General features: G+C 53.0%; 2 protein-coding genes and 1 long non-coding RNA gene across 10 annotated transcripts in view; 1 reads left to right on the forward strand and 2 right to left on the reverse strand.

The window, feature by feature from the left end:
* Positions 1–9,825, forward strand: part of ADCY5 (adenylate cyclase 5) — a 145,024-nt gene extending 135,199 nt beyond the window's left edge. Inside the window, exons 15-22 of one of the 8 annotated variants that reach the window (XM_077883784.1) lie at positions 307–433; positions 1,300–1,332; positions 2,176–2,308; positions 3,359–3,565; positions 5,548–5,811; positions 6,599–6,803; positions 7,744–7,868; positions 9,265–9,825. In XM_077883784.1, the coding sequence (XP_077739910.1) occupies positions 307–433; positions 1,300–1,332; positions 2,176–2,308; positions 3,359–3,565; positions 5,548–5,811; positions 6,599–6,803; positions 7,744–7,868; positions 9,265–9,393 (1,223 nt within the window). In that variant the 3' untranslated portion in view covers positions 9,394–9,825. Of the gene's footprint in view, positions 1–306; positions 434–1,299; positions 1,333–2,175; positions 2,309–3,358; positions 3,566–4,850; positions 5,016–5,547; positions 5,812–6,598; positions 6,804–7,743; positions 7,869–9,264 lie in introns of those variants that run through there. The other 7 variants (XM_077883781.1, XM_077883782.1, XR_013372164.1 and 4 more) reach the window with 7 other exon arrangements.
* LOC144305138 (uncharacterized) lies at positions 402–12,811 on the reverse strand. Its single transcript, XR_013372170.1, has 3 exons — positions 6,358–12,811; positions 3,834–6,127; positions 402–3,676 (listed from the first exon to the last, which is right to left on the reverse strand). It is a non-coding gene; the product is annotated as an uncharacterized LOC144305138 (long non-coding RNA).
* Positions 12,812–20,360: 7,549 nt separating this feature from the next.
* Positions 20,361–22,866, reverse strand: part of SEC22A (SEC22 homolog A, vesicle trafficking protein) — a 69,222-nt gene continuing 66,716 nt past the window's right edge. The window contains exon 8 of the mRNA XM_077884151.1: positions 20,361–22,656. Within this exon, the coding sequence (XP_077740277.1) occupies positions 22,456–22,656 (201 nt within the window). The 3' untranslated portion in view covers positions 20,361–22,455. The remainder of the gene's footprint in view (positions 22,657–22,866) is intronic.

A 22,866-nucleotide genomic window follows, 5' to 3' on the forward strand; every position in this document is an offset into this window, starting at 1 on the left:
ACGGACGGTTGGGTAGTCTGTGCACTGCTCAGAGGTTCCTGGTTATGAGGGTGAGCCACTGGGTCCCACTTCCAGGCAGCAGGCTTGGGGCTGTACCCCAGGCTATCTAACTCCCAGTAAAACAGGAATAATGTCCATAGTAGTAAAATGTCTGTAAGGAGCCGAGCGTCAGTACCCTTCTCTTCCCGTCACCCCGCTACGCGCGTGCGCACACACACACACACACACACATCAGGAAGTGCAAAAAATGCGAGTGACAGGTCTGTGTCCTTTGAGAAAAATGCAGCAAACTGTGCTTTCTCCAAGTTATAGGAAGAGATCCATTCATCCTTGTATCCATTCATCCAAAAGCATTCACTGAGGGCCTGCGTGTTCCAAGCGCCGAGCCAGAGAGCGCGGTACAGTCATGGATGAGACAGGCGATCACTCCAGGGTCAGAAACGCCACTTTCTGGTGAAGAGGGTGTCACCTGAGCAAAGGAGGGTGTAGGGAAGGATCTAGGATTCAAGGGCGCCCTTCCTGGTGGCCCAGGGGGGCTGTGGGCAGACAGCGGGGAGGCCGTGGCCCCAGGGGCTGTGCAGGCTGCTGTGCTGGGAGGACAGGGAGGACCGGGAGGGGCTCCTTCCCCCCACTGCCAGCCTATCCACCCACCCCCCCAGGTCATTTCTCGTTTGGGAGGCCCTGGCTGGCTCTGGGGCGCTGCTCAGGAGATACATAATGCGAGGCACGCGTGTAATTCAAAAATTTTCTAGTAGCTATATTAGAAAGGCAAAACATGCATTTTTAATATTTTTATTTAACCAACACATTCACAATATTAATTTGCAGTCAATATAAAATCATTAATGAAACACATTACATTTTTCCCCCACACTGATTACTTCAAAACCTGGTATCTGTTAGACACCACGGGACGTTTTAACTTGCACCAGTCACGTGCGAAGGCTCAGGAGCCACACGTGGCTGCGGCCACCGCACTGGGCAGCACGGGGGTCGTGTCTCGCTGCCTCTGGAGGCAGCACGGTGCTGGGGCAGGAGGCGGGCTGGCTTCTGCCCCAGGGCAGGGGTGCTGGGGGGCCTCCCGGTCTCAGGGAAGGGGGACCCCCTTGCCCTGATTTGCAGTCTTGGTGGCTGGGGGGGGGCTGGTCTTTCTGCAAGCCTCCCGTCCTGAAGGTATTGGTGGATCCCAAGGGGTGCTGGGGGTGCTGCAGGGGTCCAGGAGTGGGGGCAGCAGAGCTGGGCGGGTGGGGGCGCATGCAGAGGGCAGCCCCAAACAGCCCTCCCCGTTCCTGTCCACAGAGACTTCAACAACAACAACGGGACCTCGCAGTGGTGAGTGCGTGCCCCTGAGTTGTCCGAATCAGCACTCCGGGCCTTGGCGGCCAGCAGCCTGGGGGGCGGGGGGGGCAGGGGGCAAAGCACCCCAAGGGTCCCAAGGGGTCTAACTGGTGGAGGCCCTTCTCCCCCTGGGTGGTCCCCACTGCTGCACAATGCCCTGCAGGCTCAGCAGCTGGGCCTGCAGGGCCCGCGGGCCGTTGTACGGGCGTCATCTGAAAGCGTCTGGCCTCAGGCTCTCCCCGGGAGCAGGTGGGCGCTGGGGCACAGGAGAAGGGGAGGCGGGGACCCCCTCACCCAGCCGCCCTCCCTCCGGGAGAAGGAGCCGGGCGAGGCCTGGGGGCTTCGCAGGGTAAGCTCGGCGCTGGGCTGCTGCTGGGCAGCGAGGCTGTGCAGCCCTCAAGGTCCAGGCTCTTTCCTGGGGACTGGGAGCAGGGTTTGGGACAGCGGCCTTTTATTGCTGCTTAGAGAGAACTGGTAGGGGGGTGAGGGGAGGAGCAGAGGGAGGGGGAGAGAGCACCTGGAGTAAGCTCCCTGCTGGGCGCAGGGCCCCCGTCGTGTCTACTGGGAGAGACCTGGGATGGACACGGCCTTTTACAAGGGCCTCACCGATCCCCCTATGAGACCAGAGGGAAGGTTCCCAGTGACATGGGGAGAGGAGGGCACCGGGTGCGAGCGGGCGCTGCGACGGGGCTGCGGGCCGGGAAGGCTTCCCGGGAGAGGCACTGCCTCGGGCAGAATGAGCAGGAGGCTGAGGAGAGGGGGCGTAGCGGGAGGAAGAGAAAGGCCCAGGGCGCTGGGACCTGCCTGCAGTACCAGGGCATCTGCCGCCCCCTGCAGCCCTGAGCACGCGACCAAGGTGGCGCTGAAGGTGGTGACGCCCATCATCATCTCCGTCTTCGTGCTGGCCCTGTACCTGCATGCCCAGCAAGTGGAGTCCACCGCCCGCCTCGACTTCCTCTGGAAACTGCAGGTGGGCGGCCCGGGGCGGGGCTGGGGAGGCGTGAGCACGTGAGCACGTTCACCCCCTGGGCGGGCTGGGCACTGCTGGGGTGTCCTGCTCAGGCCTCATCCCCACCAGCCGGCGCCCCGTGTCCCAGCAGGTCCGCTCCCTGCTCCCTGGAGCCAAGAGGCAAAACCCCAGAGCTTATTCCAGTCCAACCCCCCCTGACAGTGCTGGGACTTTGATGGGCCCCAGGGACCCGCTGTGAAGTCACAGACACTGGCCAGGCGCTAGTGGGCACATCCAGAGCCGGGGCGGGGGGCAGAGGGGGAGGAGGGCGGGGTGCGCACTGCCCGTGTCACCGTGTCACGAGGCTGCAGTGCAGGAGCTGGCCCAGCAGGCCTCGGAGCGGGGCTTATGGGGCCACAACTCGGCGTGAATCTTCCAGGGGAGGATGGAAACCCAGACGGTGGCTCGCCCGGCCCTGGGGAGAGGTGGCCGGGGCAGGGGCAGTGGGGTGCTTGTTACCTACCGGGGGCTCAGAAGGTCCAGAGGGTGCCCGAGGGCACGCATGGCGAGCAGGCCGTCTCCCCGGGGGCAGCCTCAGCCTCCAGCTCACCCGCAACCCACGCGGGCCGCCTCCATCCTCAGCTGCCTGTTAACGCTGAGATTATTAAGTCTTCAGGCTGGCGCGGGAGGCCCCGAGTTCGGTTACGGGTGGGGGCATCCAGCAGCCCCGCTGCCCACTGCGGTCCCCCACGGGGGCTCGACGAAGCTCTGTGCGCCGGAATGCCGGGGGGGGGGGGGGCGGCGTGCGAGAGGCCCACCTCCTGAGCTCCCATTGCTGCCTCCCTGCCTCCTCTTGGCTCTCTCACGCCCTCTCCTTTGGGGAGGCTCCCCCGCGGCTCCAGCTCTCTCCTAAGGGCTGACCAGGCTCCGCGGGACCCGGGGCTGACGTCCCCCCACTTCTCCATGCGCGTGTGCACACACCCTCCGCACACCCCCCCACCTCCCACGGAAGCCCCAGGGAGTCCCCGGCCCCCAAGACGGTTGCTGATGGGCAACTAAGTTGTGTTGCAGAGACCTCGAGAAACGGGCAGAAGCAAGGGAAGGCTGAGGCTGCCACTCAGCCTGTCTTGGGGACCTGTCCCCCCCACGCCAGGTCTCTGTCCAGCCCCTGAATGCACAGGGTCAGTGAGAGGCTGCCGGCCGGGGCTGAGCAGAACAGCCGGGGGCTCCCTCACCACCCCCACCCGGTGCCCAGGCAACAGAGGCCCCTGCACACAGGTAGGAAGGGTGAGCACATCCCTACCTGCCAGGTGCGTCGGTCTCTCTCCCCTGAGCCCCAGCCGCGGGCTTGTGATGCTTACCTGTCCCTCCCTGTCCCGTCCTCCAGGGCTTTTGGGAGGGGGAACAACATCAAATATGTATCAGTAAGCAAAAACCTGAACACAGGCCCTTGGGATGGGTGAGTGATAATCCGCTGCCCCCCACCCCACCACAGTCAACCCAGCAGCCAGTGTGGGTCGCTGGTCGTAGTGGGTGCGTGACTTACCGACAGGGAGGCGGGGGGCCTGAGGTCCTTAGCTTCCCTGAAGCACCTGCACGAAGGATCGGGCCTGCTCCTGGCCAGACCGCTGGGTCTTTGCTGTCGCGAGAGCCGACTCTTGTCCGTCCCCCAGGGCAGTGACCTCATTAGGATCAGCAGGGCGCTTTGGACCCCTGGGCCCTCCTGCCCGGCCTGAGCCCAGTCCTAGAAGCAGCTGGCTGCGTGGGGAGCGGCCCAGCATCATGTCTCAGGGCAGCGTGCTCAGAGTTCTGGGCAGGTCTTCGCCTGTGTTCCCAGCAGTAGCCCTGCTCCCACTGTCCAACCCCAGCCTCCACGGCCACCTGCTGGGCTGATCAGAGGAGCTGGCAGGCTCCTGGGTCCCGGGCTGTGGTCTCAGCAGGCAGCAGGACCGTGGGCAGCCCGTGCATCTCCAGGGGCAGATGGACCAGCCGGGGCTCGTCCAGGGAGCAGCCCTCCAGTGGGGGATTCCCACTCAGCCTGTTCCCTCCTGCACACCCATCTCAGAGCTCGGGGCGGTGGCCCCAGGTGATGAAGAGGGGGTGGCCCGAGGGAGCCTCACGGAAGCAGAGGTCACGTGGGTTGGAAGATAGCACATGCCTGCTGGGCCCACCTGGCGTCCCAGGGCCCAGGAACTTCTGTAGGCTCGACCCCCATTCTCGAAGCCATGTTTCCAGTGACCGTAGGAGCGATGGACTGTGGTGCCGTCAGCTCGGGTGCAAGGCTAGGCTGGGCCTCTGAGCCTTGGGGTCCCTGACTTTTGTTCCTGCTAGACCCAGGTCCCGTGGCCTCGGGCGGGGGTTACTGGCAGTTTCCCTAAAGCAGCTGCCACCCACCGGGAGAGCCGGGAAGTAGCCCCGGCCCTGGTGGAGGTCCTGTTGCAGCCGGACAGACAGGCCTCCACGTTGAGTTAGGGCGGGTCCCAGAGGGCTGGCGAGACCTTTGCAGCGGCCCCGCAGTGGTCCTTACCCGCCTGTTTGCCAACATGGTCACTCTCCGTTAAAGGGGCCACTTGGCTTGCCCTCAGGGGGAGGAAGCCAGCAGACTGCCCTCTGTACCTCCTGTGTCCCATGAACTCTGGTCAGGTGGCTCCTGCACCTCCGCGCTTCAGCCTGAGCCACTCTTGGCCACTTGATTCCAGAGCTCTGCACTGTCCCTTTAACCTGGAGGGTGAGTGACCACAAACCCTGATTTCCCAGACCCAAGAAAGTGGGGGAGAACCAAAATCAGTGATGACGTCCCCATCCCGCCCCAGGTGGCCCTTTGGGGCATCTGCACCTCCTGGCCCTGGGGCATGCCTGCCCTTGGGGGAACCAGGGGGAGCGGCAGGGCTTTGGGTCAGTCTGCAGGAGGGACCCTCCTCAAACGGCGCTCCCTGATAGGAAGAGGGACAGCGGGGGAGCGCTTGGTCGCCAGAGGGCCACTGGCGGTGCGGTCTGGGACCAGCCCCGGAGCCACCGTGTCGGCCTAGCTCTGCGCAGACAGGCTGCGCTCGGCCTCTCCTCCAGGCCCTGAGTCCAGCACCCTCCCGCGTGTCGTGTTCTGAGGGGCGGCCAGGCCCAGTGGGTGCGAACACGCCTGTCGCTTTCCTGCTGTCACTGCTCCTCGCAGAGAGTGGGAGGTGGGGAGGAGCCGGGGAGGAGTGGGGGGGCCCGGGGCAGCGGCCTGTACACCCCTCCCTCCGACCGGTGCCGTGTCCTAGGCCACGGAGGAGAAGGAGGAGATGGAGGAGCTGCAGGCCTACAACCGGCGGCTGCTGCACAACATCCTGCCCAAGGACGTGGCTGCCCACTTCCTGGCCCGTGAGCGACGCAACGACGAGCTCTACTACCAGTCGTGCGAGTGCGTGGCTGTCATGTTCGCCTCCATCGCCAACTTCTCCGAGTTCTACGTGGAGCTTGAGGCCAACAATGAGGGTGTCGAGTGCCTGCGGCTGCTCAATGAGATCATCGCTGACTTTGATGAGGTGCGGCTGGGGAGTGGGGGGCGCGTGGGTCCCTGGGGCGGGAGGGACGCCAGGGCACCCGAGGACAGGGCCCTGGCCTCCTACAAAGGACGAAACAGGTCCACAGACGCGGCTCGGCCAAGTTCGCGGCCGGTAGGTGACAGAGGGGGCTTCTGAGACCCTGGCCGGCTATCCCGCCAGTCCTCCCCATTCGCTGCTGTTTCTCTCTTGCCACCTGGGGCTGGGCATGCGCTGGGTCGGGGCCTGGCTTTCGAAAGAGTCCAAGGAAGGAGGACCTCCAAGGCCAAGGGAGGAAGAAGGACAATGATGCAAAGTCCTTGACAGCAAGGGCAGAAACACAAACAAGCACCCTCAGCAAGTACCCGGTGTGTGCCCGGCACCGGGTCTGCTGTGCCCAGGAGGGCATTTTGACCCTGGGAGCTCACCGAGTGATGAGCATGAGGGGATCAACCCCAGAGGGATTGTAGGTCCTGGGGAGGAGGATGGGGCTGGGGCCAGGCTGTGTGGAAACAGCCCCTGCGGCTCCTGGGGCAGCAGGTAACTCACCTTGGCTGAAGTGGGTCTGGGCAGGCTTCTGGCTGGGCCTGGAGGTAGAAGAAGGGTGTCTCTCTGGACAAAGATGAGGGCGTGTCCCTGGGAGGTCTGCTTTGTCAGGCTCACACGTTGGCATGGAGACGGGCCCCCTGTGTGAACCGAGGGGGTATGAGGGGCCATGCTGCTGCCCTTCCCTGCAGACCTCAGTGCCCCAGCCTTGGTGGTGACCCAGGTTTGGCCTCCTTCCATCCAGATCATCAGCGAGGATCGGTTCAGGCAGCTGGAGAAGATCAAGACCATTGGCAGCACCTACATGGCCGCCTCAGGCCTCAATGACTCTACATACGACAAGGTGGGCAAGACCCACATCAAAGCCCTGGCTGACTTTGCCATGAAGCTCATGGACCAAATGAAGTACATCAATGAGCACTCCTTCAACAACTTCCAGATGAAGATCGGTGAGCTTGGCTTCCGGCCAGTCCAGCCTGGGGTCAGCAGGTGGGGTAAAAAGCCGCATGTGGCCTGGCAGGACCGAGGAGGAGGGCTGTGGAGGGAAGGGTCTATGTTTGTAGTCCTCCCTCTCATGCAACGGTGAGGCTTGATGCAGCCCCGGGTGAGAGTTTCTGGGGCGAGAGGGAGGAGTGCCCAGGGGCTTGGAGACGTGGCAGGAACTGTCTAGACCACGTCAGCTAAGCCAGGTGTGCTGGGGAAGGTTCTTGCCTGGGGAGGAGGGAGGACGCTTGAGGTGGGGGAACCAGCACAGTGGATGCTGGGTGGCAGGGTGATCGGGGTTGGTGTGGGTAAGACTGGGAGGACGTCAGGGAGATTAGAGCAAATTGCCAGGAGTGAGACAGGGAGCCCACGTGGAGGGCAGCAGCCTTGCTTCTGGAGCTGGGCCCTGGCGACATCCCGGCCCGCCCTAGCTCAGACGCCCGGGGGAGGCCCACTTGGACACGGAAGAGACCGTGGGTTAGGAGGAGCCACCATGGTAGTGCCCCTGAAAGCAGCAGCAGAGGTGAGGAGGAAGAGAAGGGGGGGCTCTGGTACGCGGAGCCTGAACTGGCAGTGAAAACTGAAATGCCCCTGAGAAGGAGGATTATGGAAAGGCAACCGGATGATGTGGCAAGTCCCCGGGTGCTCGAAGAGGGTGGTCCTGCTGATGGACTGGCAGCGGCCACCTGGGTGGCACGCGTACAGGAGCGGTGCTGCGTGAACAGGCCTCTGTGGTCTGGCTTGGCGGGGCAGGAGCTGCGGGGCCAAGCCTGACGTCAGGCCCTTAGAGGCCCCTGGCTGTCTTCAGGCCAAGAGGAACCCGCTGGGCATCGCGGGAGGGATGAGAGTGAGGGCGAGCGCTGGTCTGAGCCCCGAAGAGAACGTGCCGACTTCTGTCCCCTGCAGGGCTCAACATCGGCCCCGTGGTGGCCGGGGTGATCGGGGCTCGCAAGCCTCAGTACGACATCTGGGGCAATACGGTGAACGTGGCCAGCCGCATGGACAGCACCGGCGTGCCGGACCGCATCCAGGTGAGGGCTGGGGCCCACCTGGCGGGCCTGAGGCTGTGCCGCATGGTCTTGGGGGCAGGCCGCCCGCTGGTCCCTGGAACCCCAAGTGTGTTTCCGGCCCTCAGCACCTTGGACAGAGCTCCAGCCCGCGCAGAGCCCTCTACTGGCCGCAGAAGGAATTGAGGGGTCCCGGCTAACGCAGCAGGACACAAAGATTATGGGGGGGGGGGGGGGGGGGCAAGGTCCTGCCACATGGAGCCCACGGCACTCAGGGCCTATTTCAGGGGAACCAGGCAAGGCCACTGGTCCCTGGGATGGTGCCACCAACAGCCAAGGGGCCTGGCCAGAGGCCCAGAGATTTCTTTTCTCTATCCTTTGCAAGCTGGCACTTGAGTCCCAGGCCTTCCTTGATTCCCTCTGCTCCAGTCTGACAAGAGTGAGGCCCTGGACTGGGCTCCCTTGCTGTACCCTCCAGCCCCCAGTGCCCCACAAGGCTGTGGGCAGGTCACTTAGCTTCCCTGGCCTCAGTGTCCCCACTTTTGAACTGTGCTCTCTTGCATGCCCCTTTCTTTGCTCACACTGACGCTGCTCAAATGTCCCTTAGATTCCCTCTCTCGTGGGACCTATGAACAAAGAGTCGGCCCAAGCATAGCTCTGGCCAGATCAGCCCCGCCTGGCTGGCATGTAGGTGCTGTTGGAGTGACCTGAGCAAACTGCTTTCTCCCACCTGCATCCCTGTGCCAAGGGGAGAAGGGACAAGACGGGAGATGGGGAGAGAGGCACGTGCATTTGCAGAGCTTCTGACCCCACCCACAGCCAAGTGAAGGACTCTGTGCAACCACACAGTGGCCTCCACCTCAGCTTTGCAGAGGGCTTTCCCATTCCTGGAATACGCATGGTACCGCAGCAGGGTCACCTTCCAGTAGCCCACCCAGAGATTCCTGGGCCTTCTCCCCCCGCCTGACAGCCAGGAAGGGCCAGGAGCCTCAGCGGTACTGTGGGATGTGCTCAGGGAGCTCCCCTTGTGAGATTCGCGCTTGTATAGCTGCTTTCTCCTTCACCCAGCAGTAGTGCGGTGATTACCAAGGCCACTGCTCAGTCCCCCTCTTTGTTCCAAAAGCTGAAGCAGATGGGCAGTAGGACACAGACCTGGATGCGGGCTCTGCCATTGGCTAGCTGTGAAACCCTAGGGAAGGGACTCAGGTTTTGTGAGCCTGAGATAATAGGACTTCCCTCTGAGTTTGAGGGCCACTGCTTATCCCATTTAATCTAGCTGCCGTGGAGTGAGACTTGGGTGAGCACGCTGGTCACATGCTCAGGATCGATGGCAGCAGCGTGAGATTGCTACAGGGTGCACCTGTCATTGTGGACGACGACAGGCAGTTCAGGGATCTGAACCTCTCCATTGCCTCCTCAGGTCACCACGGACATGTACCAGGTGTTGGCTGCCAACACGTACCAGCTGGAGTGCAGGGGTGTGGTCAAGGTCAAGGGCAAAGGCGAGATGATGACCTACTTCCTCAACGGTGGGCCCCCGCTCAGTTAGCAGCTGCCAACTGGTGATGCCAGGCCGCCTGGCCTCCTGAGAAACGGAAATGGCTTCTTTGTGTGCCGGTGGGCAGGTGGAAGCCTGCGCTCTAGCCCGTGTGGCCGCGCGGTGAGATTTTCCACTTTGACTCCAGAAGCAGCTTCTGCCTTTGTGGGCAGGCCCCAGGCCCTGGGGTGCCAGCGTCCTGCGAGCACCAAGCTGACCAAAGATGTTTCCTCCGTGGAAGACTCCGCCAGGCGTGATCTGAGTCTCGAGTTTTCTAACGGGTGCTGCTACTGCACGGGTAGAAAGGAGCTGCTGGAGCTCTGGCGGCGTGTGGTAGCCAGGCGTGCGGCGACAGGGCTGACGGGGAGGCCTCGGCCTGGGGGACCCAGGGCCCCGCTTTCCTGTGTGAGCATTTCAGCTTCCGCCAGAGGCCACGGCCCCTGCCCCACGGAGGGGCTTCTGGCGGGAGTGCTGGCTGTGGAGGGGCTGCGGCCTTCTCGCAGTCCTCCTCCTGCACCCGCACACGTAGACGACGCCTCGTCGAGGGGAACGGAACGAAGTGCGAGGGGGAGGCGAGAGGACTCGAGGCAAGGAGGGGTGGTTCTGAGAAAAAGAATATTTATTAAATAAAACAACTTTCTGTGCCCTTCTTTAGACTATGCTAGTTGTATGCGTGTAAGAGACCCGCAAGCAAACGAAGATGCCGCTGGGGTGGGAGGGCAGGGACCCCGATTTGTCTTTTTGTATTTTTTATTTTGTATTATTGAAATCCTTGGAGATCTAACAAATATACCAAATTCTATATTTTGTAAATTATACTAGAAAACAGCTGTGCACAGCATTTGTACTGTACGTATGTCAGCGTATGTACTGGTGTAGGTGTGTGTGTGTGTGTGTGTGTTTACGCTGTGGAACTGGTCACATGCAGGATGCCCGTTCCCTCACCTCGGATTCGGCAGTTTTGGGTTTTCCCAGGTCCAACCAGAGCAGTGAGCGTATGTCCTTTTGGGGTGCCCTGCGTTCAGAGTAAGTGGGAAGATGCACGTACACATGACCTCCCTCCCTAACACGTCACTTCCCTAAAGTTAAATGCAAATGGGTACGTTCCCCTCTCGGCCCGGCTGGAACTAAGGGAAACGGCCCCAACCTGCAGCAGACCACGGTCTCTTCTCCCTGGGATGTCAGCCACTTGCTGCCTGCAGAGGCAGCTGAGAGCTCAGGATGGCCACAGGCGCTCAGCTGGGGCGGCGGCAGTGGGGAGCCTCGCCTGCTGCCTCTCTCAGCTGGCTCTCCCTCCGCAGACCAGAGGAAAGGGTAGAGCCCAGCTTCAACGTCCAAAAGACAAAGCTAGCAGAGATTTTGTTTTGTCTGGTTCTTGTTTTTTGGGGGAGGGGGCAGTTAAATTTATATATATATATATAAATCACTTTTATACCCTACAAGGGTATAAAATGGAAATGGGCATGAAAGTGGAGAATGAACTATTATCCTAGAGATCTAGTCAAACAGAGTCCTTGGGTCCTGTGCCCAGATCTTTTTGTTGCTTCTCAGGGCAGAAATGTCACCTCCCAGCCGAGCTTGAAGGGGGTGGGGCGGCAGCTGCGAGACGTTCCCTTGATGCCCGCCCGCACCACCCCTCACGGGACATGAGCACCGGCCTGCCCCTTCCACACACCATCTCTCGCCCCAGTGTGAGCACGGCTCTGAGAAGCAAAGCTTGCAGACCTAAACTGCCAGCCCAAGTCTGTCCATGCTTTTGCTGCTCCATCCTTTGAGTTCTGCATCGCTCCCCCTTGCATCTCTTTGCGGGTGTGCAGGTGTGTGTGTGTGTGGGGCTCTCTCCATGGTGGTGTTCTCAAGCCCCCCCCCCCCCATGGTACCCGCCGGTGGTGCCGGGTTTTGATTTTGCTTCTAACCTGAGTAACGTGTGTGCTGAGTTCCTCTGCTGGTCCCCCCGTCGGTGACGGTCTCCTCGGTCTCTTGGGGGCCCAGCCCCCCTATCCCAGCAGTGACTGGTGACACCGTGCAGTACTAGCTCTTCATTCCCTCCAAGGGTGTGCACTTTTTATTCCTGCTCTTGCAAAAACAGATACGATTATGATTTCCCATGGAAATTAAAACGTCTATTTAAATAATTTAACTATTAAACACTTTCACTGGTAACGTGTCCTGGTCTGATTTGCGGCTTGGGCCAACAATGGGCCTGGTTCCAGCCCGAAGAACGGTGCACTCAGCCCTTGGCAGGGCACCGGGGAGGGAGCCCCAGAGGGCAGAGACCTACCCCGAGTGGGGAACGGCACAGTGCTACGGAGAGAACGTCCGCTAAGGACCAGTCATTAAGGCAGGCAGGCGAGAGGACACTGGTGGCCTTGGCGAGAGGGTAGTTCCCTGGACTGAGGAGTCAAGGGGACAAGGGACTGAGGATGGCACCAGAAAAGATCCAAGGTTGAGAAGAGGATGTTTTAAAACAGGTGAACCGTGATGAGGGAAAGTTGAAAATAACAAGAACACAGATCATGGAAAGGACCCGAGTGGCAGGGAGGGGAGGAGATGCAGGCGGGAGGGATGCTGGTTTGACCTGGAGAGCTAATACCCATGCCCGCCGTTTGCTGGACACTGTGTGCCAGACACGGGGATAAGCACCACTTGATCCTCCTGGCTACCACACGTCACTGACAAACGGACAGACGTGGAGTTACCTGCCTAACCTCGCCTAACTGGTAACTAAGAGGAGATTCAAAGCAGGCCTGTCGGCTCAGCACATGCAGGTAACTACCTTTGTGCCCCAGGAGGACTCTTACCTCCAGGTGGTAGGAAGGCAGTTCCCACCTGCCACAGCCATCAGATGCAGGGCTATGGTTGGGATCAGGAAATAAACCCAGGGGCTTGGTCAAGTGAACATGAAGGAGCCAGTGAAAGACCTCACTCCCGCAGTGGGGCGCCTGGGGGGCTCAGCTGGTTCAGCATCTGCTGAACCAACTGGGTTGGGTTCTGGGATCCAGCCCTGCTCAGGAGGGAGCCTGCTTCTCCCTCCCTCTGCCTGCCGCTCCCCCTGCTTGTGCTCGCTGTTAAGTTCACCACCACCAGACTTCACTGGGTTCATTGCAACAATGTGCCACATGGGGGCACAGGAGTGGCAGCCCTGGTCCTAGGCAGGCCCTCTGCTCCAAGGAAGCGGGACAGCATCAGCAATGCTCCCATTGTGCACGGTGAAGGGGCTGTCCCCCATCCCCATTTCTATTGAGCTAATTGCAGAGAACACATTTGTGTCTCCCTTAGAGATTTATACTTTTTTTTTTCCTTAACAAAAGCATATCTGTACCTGGAATGTTAATTAGCAAAACTTATTAGCAAAGACCCCAATGGTAGGTTGTAGTGAGTTCCAAACACTGCTTTAACGCCCACTGACAGCAAAGACCATTAAAACCAAGATCAGGGGCAGCCCCGGTGGCGCAGCGGTTTATCGCCGCCTGCAGCCCAGGGCGTGATCCTGGAGACCCTGGATCGAGTCCCATGTCAGGTTCCCTGCATGGAGCCTGCTTCTCCCTCTGCCTGTGTCTCTGCCCCTCTCTCTCTCTGCATCTCTATGAATAAATAAATAAAATTTACAAAAAAAAAAAAAAAAAAAAAAACCAAGATCAGAAAAATAAATATAAAATAATAATAATAATAATAATAATAATAATAATAATAATAATAAACCAAGATCAGGGCAGCCCAGGTGGCTCAGTGGTTTAGCGCCTGCCTTCAGCCCAGGGTGTGATCCTGGAGTCCTGGAATCGAGTCCCACATCGGGCTCCCTGCATGGAGCCTGCTTCTCCCTCGGCCTGTGTCTCTGCCTCTCTCTCTCTGTGTCTCTCATGAATAAATAATTTTAAAAAACAAACAAGATCAGACTTCAGCCAACATCGTGATGATCTGACTGCAGAGGAGGGTTAGCAATGTTCGGGAAGGCACAGTGAAGCCTGGTGCTCTGAGGAAGCTGAAGCTACATAGTCACCAAGTAGTCATGTTACTTTAAGACTTTAAAAAAATACAAATACATTTACAGAACTTTTCCAAAAGCAAGTATCACCTAAATGCCATATGGTCAAATGATGCCCGGAGGCTGTGGCTTTTGCGTGATAAGATGTGGGTGTTTTCCATAATGCTGCAACCTGGCCGGGAGTTGCTAATTAGCAAAGAGTGAGCCTCTAGGGCTTGGAAAAGATGCTGAGCCCATATCACTGCAGGGCGGGGTGGCATTCTTGGGCACCGGGAGTACAATGCTCAGAAGCACGCAGCCACCTGCACGAGAGGGCAGAGGCAGGGATACACGCTGAAAACACACAGCTTTTGAATGTCCAAATCAAAATAATTCCTCACTGTGAAGACAACAAATGCTATCCAGGTTGTATCCGGAAGGAAGGGGCTATCAAGCCTGGGCCATGCTGACCGCGACAAGCACCGTGACTTAGTACAGGGATCAGGGGGCGAGTTGGAAGGGCTGGTGTTATCTGCGGAGGTGGGGGAAGAAGAGGACACAGCAGCCCAGACAAGACCATGCCCCCACCCTCTGCCTTCGGATGAACTTAATCCAAGGTGTACAAAGAGCTCGCCCATACATTTTCTCACCTGTGCTTGTCCCCAGGCTTGGGAGGCAGGGGGAGAGAGGACTGGTGCCATCTCCTAGGCAGCTCTGATCCTCCAGGGCAAAAGGTATGGCTCCGGCCCAGAGGCTCTTCTGTCCATTGTGCCTACCTGGCTGGGCACTGATGATCCTGCAGGGACAGAGGACCTGCCACTTCTCAAGGTTGACAACAGATGAAGTCCATTGACTATAGTACTATAGCTTCTCTTAGCCTTTCGGATTCTCAAAAAAGCCCTTTTGAGGTCCCCCCCGCCCCGTCTCTGTCTCGGAATGAAAAAACGGTATTTGCTGTCCTCCTCTTGCCTCTCTGTCCTTCCCACCTGCAGGATCACTGCTTCTCAAGAACAAAGCCCAGTCAGGCCATAGGAATGGCTGATGTCTAAGCTTCCTCTCTCCTCCAGCATTCTCAGATTCTACATATTTGTGTGAGCCTGTCCTATATCCAAGTGCTAGACCACAAGTACGGCACAAACATACACGACAGAATTAGGATTCGAAGATCTTAAAGCCAAAGGCAGACAAATGAAATGAAAAGCATCACACCAAGGGGGATCCGTGGGAAGATCACCTTGAAACCAAAGTTGCAAAACCCTGTGCTCTGACCTCCTCCAGACACCATGCCAGCGGTAGCAGCAGCAGCGGTGCGCAGCAAGCAGTGTGGCCAGAGTCCTTTCCTACCAAGGGCCCGGATGCATGCAGTGCAGAGCACCAGGTGATCAGTCTAGGTTCACAGACCCAGCAGAAGGTCCGGAGGATGGGATGAAGGTGAAAGACACTAAGGGGAGGGAGGGGATTGTCTAGGGCTGAGGGTAAAGCAGGCCCCTGTCCCAACTGGCTGGCCAGCCCTAAACCTTACCACAGAGGAGCCATCCCCTTACTTGCTGAATGCATCTTCATCCTCAGGGCCCCTTTCATATCGCTGGTCTATGAGGCCCGTGAACTGAAGAGTTCTCACTGGAGTCCATGAGGGGCCTCTTCACTTTTTCTCCCCCTCAGCATAATTTCTAATTTAGACCTGCCTAGAATCTCTGGTTTGTCAGCATCTCTATTTTCCAGTTTTGCAAAATTTGCTTCTGTGCATTGACTTTGTCAGTTAGCTAGAGTGGCACCTCCTGGCTCATGCAGGGTTTTTTTTTTTTTTTTTTTTTTTTTTTTTGAGGGCTGCATTTTGCATCGGACTAATCTTTTAAAATCTATGTTGCATCTGCACTTTTTAAGAGTGCCTTGGGCTTCACATGCCCAGCATCTACATATGCTATAGATACCATAGAAGTATCTATATCGTGGGTTGGAGGTTGCTGGTTTCATTCTGCCTTCCCTTGCTTCCCATCAAAGCATAGACCACACACACGCACACTCATGAAGGCCCTTATGGAGTGATGGGCATTGGGGCGGCCACCATTCAAGGGCACCCGTTAGGTCAGATCAGAGGGTTCAAAGCAAACAATGTTGGGGCCACAGTGCAAGGACCACATTGGACAAGATGAGATTCCCAGAGGCACCTTCCCCCTCTTGATGGTGCTCCAGCACCTGGGAGACTGTGAGAGGTCCTGGAGAGCACAGTCTACCACTTCCAGGCTGCATGGCACTGGACAACTTAATCCTGCTCACTTACCTCAGATGGATTTTGTTAAGCTCACATAACCTGTAAAGAAAGCACCTGATGTACACCAGGTGCTTGGTGAGCATGAGTCGCTCTGTTCCCTTCTCTTCTCATTGAATGCATCCCCACTGCCCTGCCCAGAAGTCTGTAACCAAAAGCTTGCCAGGGCAGGCCACACGTCTGCTAGACATTCCAATAAGATGCTTACTTTGCTGGTGATCTCTGAAAAACGTTGTACAATGTCATTTAGGGCCATTTGCAATGTAAAAGACTCATTACCTTGAAAGTAATAGTAACACCAAGACAGACCATAATGCTATGGACGATGCTGTCCTAGTACTCACTGTGCCAAGCTCTAAGTACTCTAGATTTATTGACTCAAATACTCATAGTAACACCTTGCCCAAGGTACTATTATTTCCCCACTTTACAGATGAGGAAATGGAGGTAGAGAGACTATGTAGCTTGCTGAGGTCATGATACCAGTACAAGGGAGAGCTAGGGAGTCTGACTCCAAATTCATAATCACTATTCAAAATTGCAAAGTTATGTTCTATTTTTTGTTTAATGTTTTCAGATATGGAGACCACTTGAAGAAATTTCCATAAAATTACTTTATATCAAAGAACCAATCAATTCTGTCCTTCAATTAGAAAAAGTAAATGCTTGAGGGGCACTGGCGTGGCTCAGTTAAGCATCTGACTCTTGGTTTCAGCTCAGATCATGGTCTTGGGGTCATGGGGTCGAGCCCCAGGTTGGGCTCTGTGCTCAGTGGGGAGTCTCCTTGGGTTCTCTCTCCCCCTCTCCCTTTCCCTGCTTGTGTGCTCTAGAATAAATAAATCTTAAGGAAAAAAATAAAAATAAAAAAGAGGGGCACCTGGGTGACTCAGTTGGTTAAGCGACTACCTTTGGCTCAGGTCAATGATCCCAGAGTCCTGGGCTCAGCTGGGAGCCTGCTTCTCCCTCTCCTCCCTGCTCTGCTCTCTCTTGCTATCTGTCTCTCTCTCAATAAATATAATCTTTTTAAAAAATTAAAAAAGAAAAAATGTTTGTAACAAATGAATCACCAGTGAAGCTTTAACATTCCACATCGAGAGTCATGAATTCATGGAGTAGTCTTACCACAAAGACCAGACTGTATAGGTCCTCGCCCTAAAATTGAAGGCTCATTGAAGTCTCACCATATCCCCTGCGGCCGTATGTCCCCATGTGGCATTACAGATGCAGGAATTTTAGGAAGCCGTTTTACTCAGTCTAGAATATCCACACTGCAGCAGTTGGCATTGACCAATCTCTAATTTAAAAAGTAACGTAGATTACTCATATATATACGTTCCAATACATATTCCTTACATACTTCGACGTATTTCCATGTTGTCTAGCTTCACGGTACATGGTGGTTATGAGCACCAGTTCTGAATAAGACTGATCCGGACTGAAGTCTTGGCACCACCACATGAGCTAGACTGTGACTGAGGTCAAGTCCCTTACCCCTTCAGACCTCAGGTGCTTCGTCTATAGGAGAGAGCCTACAGAAAGAAAGGCCTTCTGGGAGGCTGACGTGCTCCTCGACACGGTGCCACTCGCCGTGACAGGCGTCTGTGTCGGCTCTGTGCGCACTGCTGATACAACAAGAGCAGCCCAGGGGCCGTCACTCACACCCATACACAGAGAATATTCTTCCTGAGGTTCTGCAGCACAGAAATATGAACACCAACTTTTGAATCATTTAAGCCTGAACGTCAGGTGTGAACGTCTGTTTCCTCGGGTGAAGGTGAGACAGCTCCACCCCATCCCCCAGGCTGCCCTAAGGATGAACCATGTAGGAGGACCGAGCCCTGGCCCTCCAACGGCGCTCCAAGTGCCACCATTAGTCCCAGGCACCGGAGGAATTCAAAATAGAAGGCCAAATATTATTTGTTCACCTTTAGGCAAGGTCCTCGACAGCCCAGCCTCTGGCACAAATAGGCAAGCCATCAGGGCAGAGCTGGGGAGGGCCTGCCAGGACCAAATGGGAAACAGAGCTTCTGAGTCCTGTTCCCTCCCCTCAGAGGGACACTGAACATGCTCCTGTTCAGGGACACCTGCATGGCTGTGCTGTGCTGTGCAGGAGAAAAGGGCAAATAGCACCCGTGGGTGAGGTGGGGCTGAAAATACTGTTTGTTACCAAGGAAATAGGGGGAGCGATTCATAAGGCTAGGGTATTAAGTACAGGAACTGAGAACTAAGCCTATTCTTTCTCTCCTTGAGTTTCCTACAGTGTCCAATTGTGCTAAGTAAGGCTATTTGTTATATACCGGCACTGCCGACGCAGGAGAAAAACCCGTACATGACATCAAGAGAACTCACTGTTCACAAGCAAGGAGGGTACCAGCCACAGGGCTTGCAACCACATGGCGCTTCATGCTGTGACTTCATCTGTGAAATAAAGTAATCTAGAAAGCCTGGCCACTCAAGGAGGACGTTTCAACAGTGGCAGCCAGACACCGTTTTTCTTTGAAAAGTTCATTGCTCAAACAGGAGGCTGCAATACGCCAGCACTGAACAGCAGTCCTAGAACGCTGATGATCGGACACCGCTAGCCCTCATCAATAGGACTATTAGAGTTAGCTCTCAGCCCGTTCAGCCTTTACCCACAAACTCATTCACAACCCCTGGAGTTGGAGAGGTTTCTTTTATTAACTTTAAGGTAGCATATTACTAAAGCCAATTAAAACTAAAAATCGGGTCTGATTTTACTACATAGAGATGATAAAGCAGGAAAACACAAAAGAAACAAAGCTGGCAGCCCTGAGGAGTTACCTATAATCTGTGGTAAGGCTAAGTGTTCAATTTGATCAATTGGGTTGCTTTTGACACAGGTGATCCTTGAACACAGGTTTGAGGTGTGCAGGGTCACTTACATATGGATTTTTAAATAATTACAGTACTATAAAATGTATTTCCCTTAAGATTTTCTTAAAATTTTCTCTTATTATAAAAGAATAAAGTATATAATACATATAACATATAAAATGTGTTGACTGCTTATGTTATCAGTAAAGCTTCCAGTAAGTTGTAGGCTATTAGTAGTTAAGTAGTTATGAATGGATTTTTGACTACACAGGGAGGGAGGGGTTGGTGCCCCTAAACCCTGTGCTGTTCAAGGTCAAACTGCAATTTATTTGTTCTTTTACTACATACTCCATGATAGCTCTAACTTTTAAAATGAACAAAAAGTTTCTTAAACTGAAAACCACACACATACACATATGCACACTTTGTTGTGTCTCTTGGAAATCCAATAGCTCAGAGTGGGGTCCCCAGGTTACTTATCAAATCTTTTGGAATAAAGGCCAAGCAACTCTTTTGGTGGGCAGTTAATCTCAGCAGGAAGCACTTCTGTGACATGGAGGTTAAGGCTCATATGACAAATCTGCTCTGTGGAGCCTTCACAAATCAAGTCTAATGAGATTCCAGACATGGCCTAACAGAAAAGGGGCCAGCCATTTCTCCAGACTAGATTCCTCTGTGAAAAAGACCACACTTAATACAAAATAAATGTGTTTGATTTGTCTCAGGGACAGCACATTCACTTTATATAAATTATAAAATTACAAAATTAGGCAAAGATTCTCCATGTCTCCAGGCATTTGTCTCAAGTGGATTCTCAAGCTTTAACACATACCTAATTAGGGCTTAGGATAAGAAATTTTCCTTATGGGAACAAAATCCTCTATTAACCACACTAAAAATCCTTAAATGAAAGACTCTGAAAGCTGGTACAAGATGAGGATTCAAGGCACAATCTTAATATGCAAATGTCTAGAGGAGTGAGGATCCATTCATTTTAGGATTTAAGTGCAAACATTTTTACCAAAATCCCTCCAGAAGAAGTCTCCCCTGAGGCACTGGTGTCCTCTGACTTACCAGACAGAGCTAGAGTGACATGAAACTTGTTTCCCTTTCTTCTAGCCATGACTTCCAGGAAGTTCAAGAGTCAAATTACACACTTGATAATAGCAACATGTTCACTTTTCCTTTCATTTTCACTGATTTTGTTTTCTCCCTTTCGGTTCATATTTTATTACCATTGTACAGGTCTTATTTGGGTATGGTGCTTCAAGTTCTTTTGGGAAAGATGTCAGGTATAAATACATTGCAAATACAGACCGAAAAAGCAAGCATATAGTGTGATTACTTTTAGGATACAAAAGAAAGCATCTATGCCTTCATGGCACGCCTTCATAAAAAACCAGCATTTCAGAATTACCTTAATAAATACCTAAATTCGACACTAGCAGGCCGGAGAGCTCATTAAGTCCCCAATTCCCCGATTTTACACCAAGAACAGACCTATTCCCTGAGTACAACCTTAGTTATCTTCATCAGTCCCCATTCTGGTGGGGAAGAACCCTAAGGCTAAAGGATTAGAAATTGTCTATGCTTAGCTCTGTGACCCTAGGTAAGTCATTAACATCTGATTAGCTCAGTTTCCTCCTTCATAACAAGAGGGCAACTAATTCTCTTCCAACACTGCAAAACTCATTATGATTAGGTAAATGCAGACTTGTTCTTAAAAGTACAGTATATATGGCAGATATTATACTATCATACACATTAGAAGCCTAATGAGCTTAAGAGCTTTATACTTGTGGCAAAAACTTTTCATTCCAAATTCATAGTTTCTTTGGCAACAACATGATAGAGGCAGAGAAGTCAATATAAACACTCAGTGATGCAGACACCAAATAATGAAAGAAAGCATTTCTATACATAAAACATGATTTATGCCTATTTTCATTTTTTACATTAAGATGTAAACATCCCATTATCCAAAATAGCTGGTGAAAAAACAACAAAAACAGAAAATAAATTAAGCCTTTAAAGACAGTTGATGAATTTTAAAGTGTCCTTGCTGAATGATCCAAATACCAAACACAATAACTCAACAATAGGGAGAACCAAACTGAACCAAACAGGTGAGAGAGCTATAAAGTATCAACATATAGCAAAATCACAAGAGAACTCTTCTTGTTTTAACCATTAGTTCAGAAAAATCTTTCTAAACTGAACCACTTCACTTTCCTGGCTCTTTCCTGGCTCTGTAAGTACAAAATGCCAAACACAAATCAATTTTATTTTGATGATTTAGGATCATGTAGTATATCTTGGGGTAGCTCTCAGAATATATATAATTTCTGTCAGTTTTGTTAGAGGCAGAAAACTGAAATGAAGTAGAGTTTCCTGTTTTAAATAAATCCCTGATATTACACACTTATTGTCTTCCCTTGGCCTCACTCTCCTAAAAGGGGAGTGCAGCAAAAAAGGTTCTAGTTAGGCAAGATTTTACAGTTGCAGACATCCTACATATATGGGGTTCAGGCAAACATGGTAGTTCAAGGATTTTACCCCTCTGGACCATTCTGCTTAATTAATACTCTCAGTAATAGGAATTATATGGCACAGGTCCACTGTTTTCTGGATATCAAATTTCGTGCCTTATGTACTCTTTGCTTGGAATCTCTTCTTTGAAAACAAAGGAAAATCATTAATGAAGGTGCCTTCCAAAACCAGGAGAGTTGTCGATTTTGCTAATGGAATCAAACTGTGCTTCCTATATCAATTCATAACTGTTCGAACCTTTGTAATATTATCAAAAAGCAAACAAGTTCTCTAAGATACTAGGGGCTGAACTCCTCAAAGCCATAAAACAATAAAAGAATTGCTGGGAGCTAATACAGTTCAGTATTTCCACGGAGCAGGACCCATACCATTGGTGGCACACCAGAGGATTTTAGGTGGTATACAACACAGAACTAAATAATGCAGAATCACAGTGAGAATGTCACTCCCTTTACAATTTTCTTTTATTCTTCTGATAATTCCACAGAGAGAGCCCCATTTTGGTGCGGGGTAACATCTCTCTCACTGGAACAAAGAGCAGACGTCTTGGGTTCAGAGCCTTGGGAGGCATTAGTATCTAGTTAGAACTGGATAACATTTTTTGTTTTATTTTGTAGTTATTCACGGTAAATTGATGCTGGTTTTCCTCTTGGAGTAGAGATTTGTTTGTTTTTGAACTATTTTAAGATTTAAAAGATAAATACTAAGAAACAATAGTAAATGTAAATATTCAGGTGATTGAAGTTTGGGAAACGATGGCTATAATTTAACAAATCATGTTTAAAAAGTGATTTCAAAAGAAACTACAAACAGGGACTAGAAAGAAAACATGTTACTTGTTTTCAATACTTGTGATGATCTAGAGATGAGCTCATAAAAGCCTTCTCCTACATCAAGTGACTCCAGAGTAATATTCAAACAAACATATAAAAGGAAAAAGAACCAATTCTACACCATCCTGGACTTTATAAACTTAGTACCATAAATGTGCAAATAATCTGATATTTAGCAAGTTGTTTTAAACATAAACTTCACAGCATCTTTTTATTTGGGCTATACTCATGCCTCACAAAGGCAAACCCAGGTTGTAGAGTTCCTGCTTGGTCCTCAGAGCATGTACCACACATATTTTTTGATTGAACTCTTCAGAAGGATTCAGGACTGCTGGCCAAGTCTTCCAGTAGCTTCTGACTGTTCTTCCACTGTTGTGGCCCTGTAGAGAGAAGTCTCCTCCTCTTCTGAATAATAATAATCTCATGGCTAACATGAGGAGTTTGCCTAGCAGGTACTGCATGCTCCCAGGCATGCCATGCTGACTTAAAACAAAAAGGATAGTTGGAGAGAAAGAAAGCAGAGCTTCTTGATTGTGGTGAATAGTTTCTTCATCACAGTGGCAGTTAAGATAGGCTCCCTCCTTTTTCCTTGGAAGCCAGGGCAGTATGTCTGAAGGATGGTGTCAGACATCATAATCAGGAGCCTTGCCCTGGGCCTGCCTTAGCCAGATCTGTAGCGTAACAAACGCTCCCACAGTCACGTGAAAGAAAAGCTGCCACAGGTTGCGCAGTTCATAGAGATACATGTTGCATAGACAGATTAAACCAAAAGTCAAAAAAGATTTGACATTCCGCCAGCTGGTGTAGTAGACAAGTAAATAACACTGTTCAAAATATAAAATGAAAGATGATTAGGGTTACAAGAAAAGAAGTAGATGCTTCTACTATAAAATTTTAACAGGCCACAGAGTAGAATATAAGTGTGGAATAAGGGGATTTTTCATCTACAGATAAGATAATGTAACCTCTTTAAGACATTCAGCTATGAAAGCTCTACAGCTTGAAAGGAAAACAGATTTTTCCTTTTATGTTTT

This window comes from Canis aureus, chromosome 35, assembly GCF_053574225.1.
Source record: "Canis aureus isolate CA01 chromosome 35, VMU_Caureus_v.1.0, whole genome shotgun sequence".
NCBI classification, from domain to species: Eukaryota; Metazoa; Chordata; class Mammalia; order Carnivora; family Canidae; genus Canis; species Canis aureus.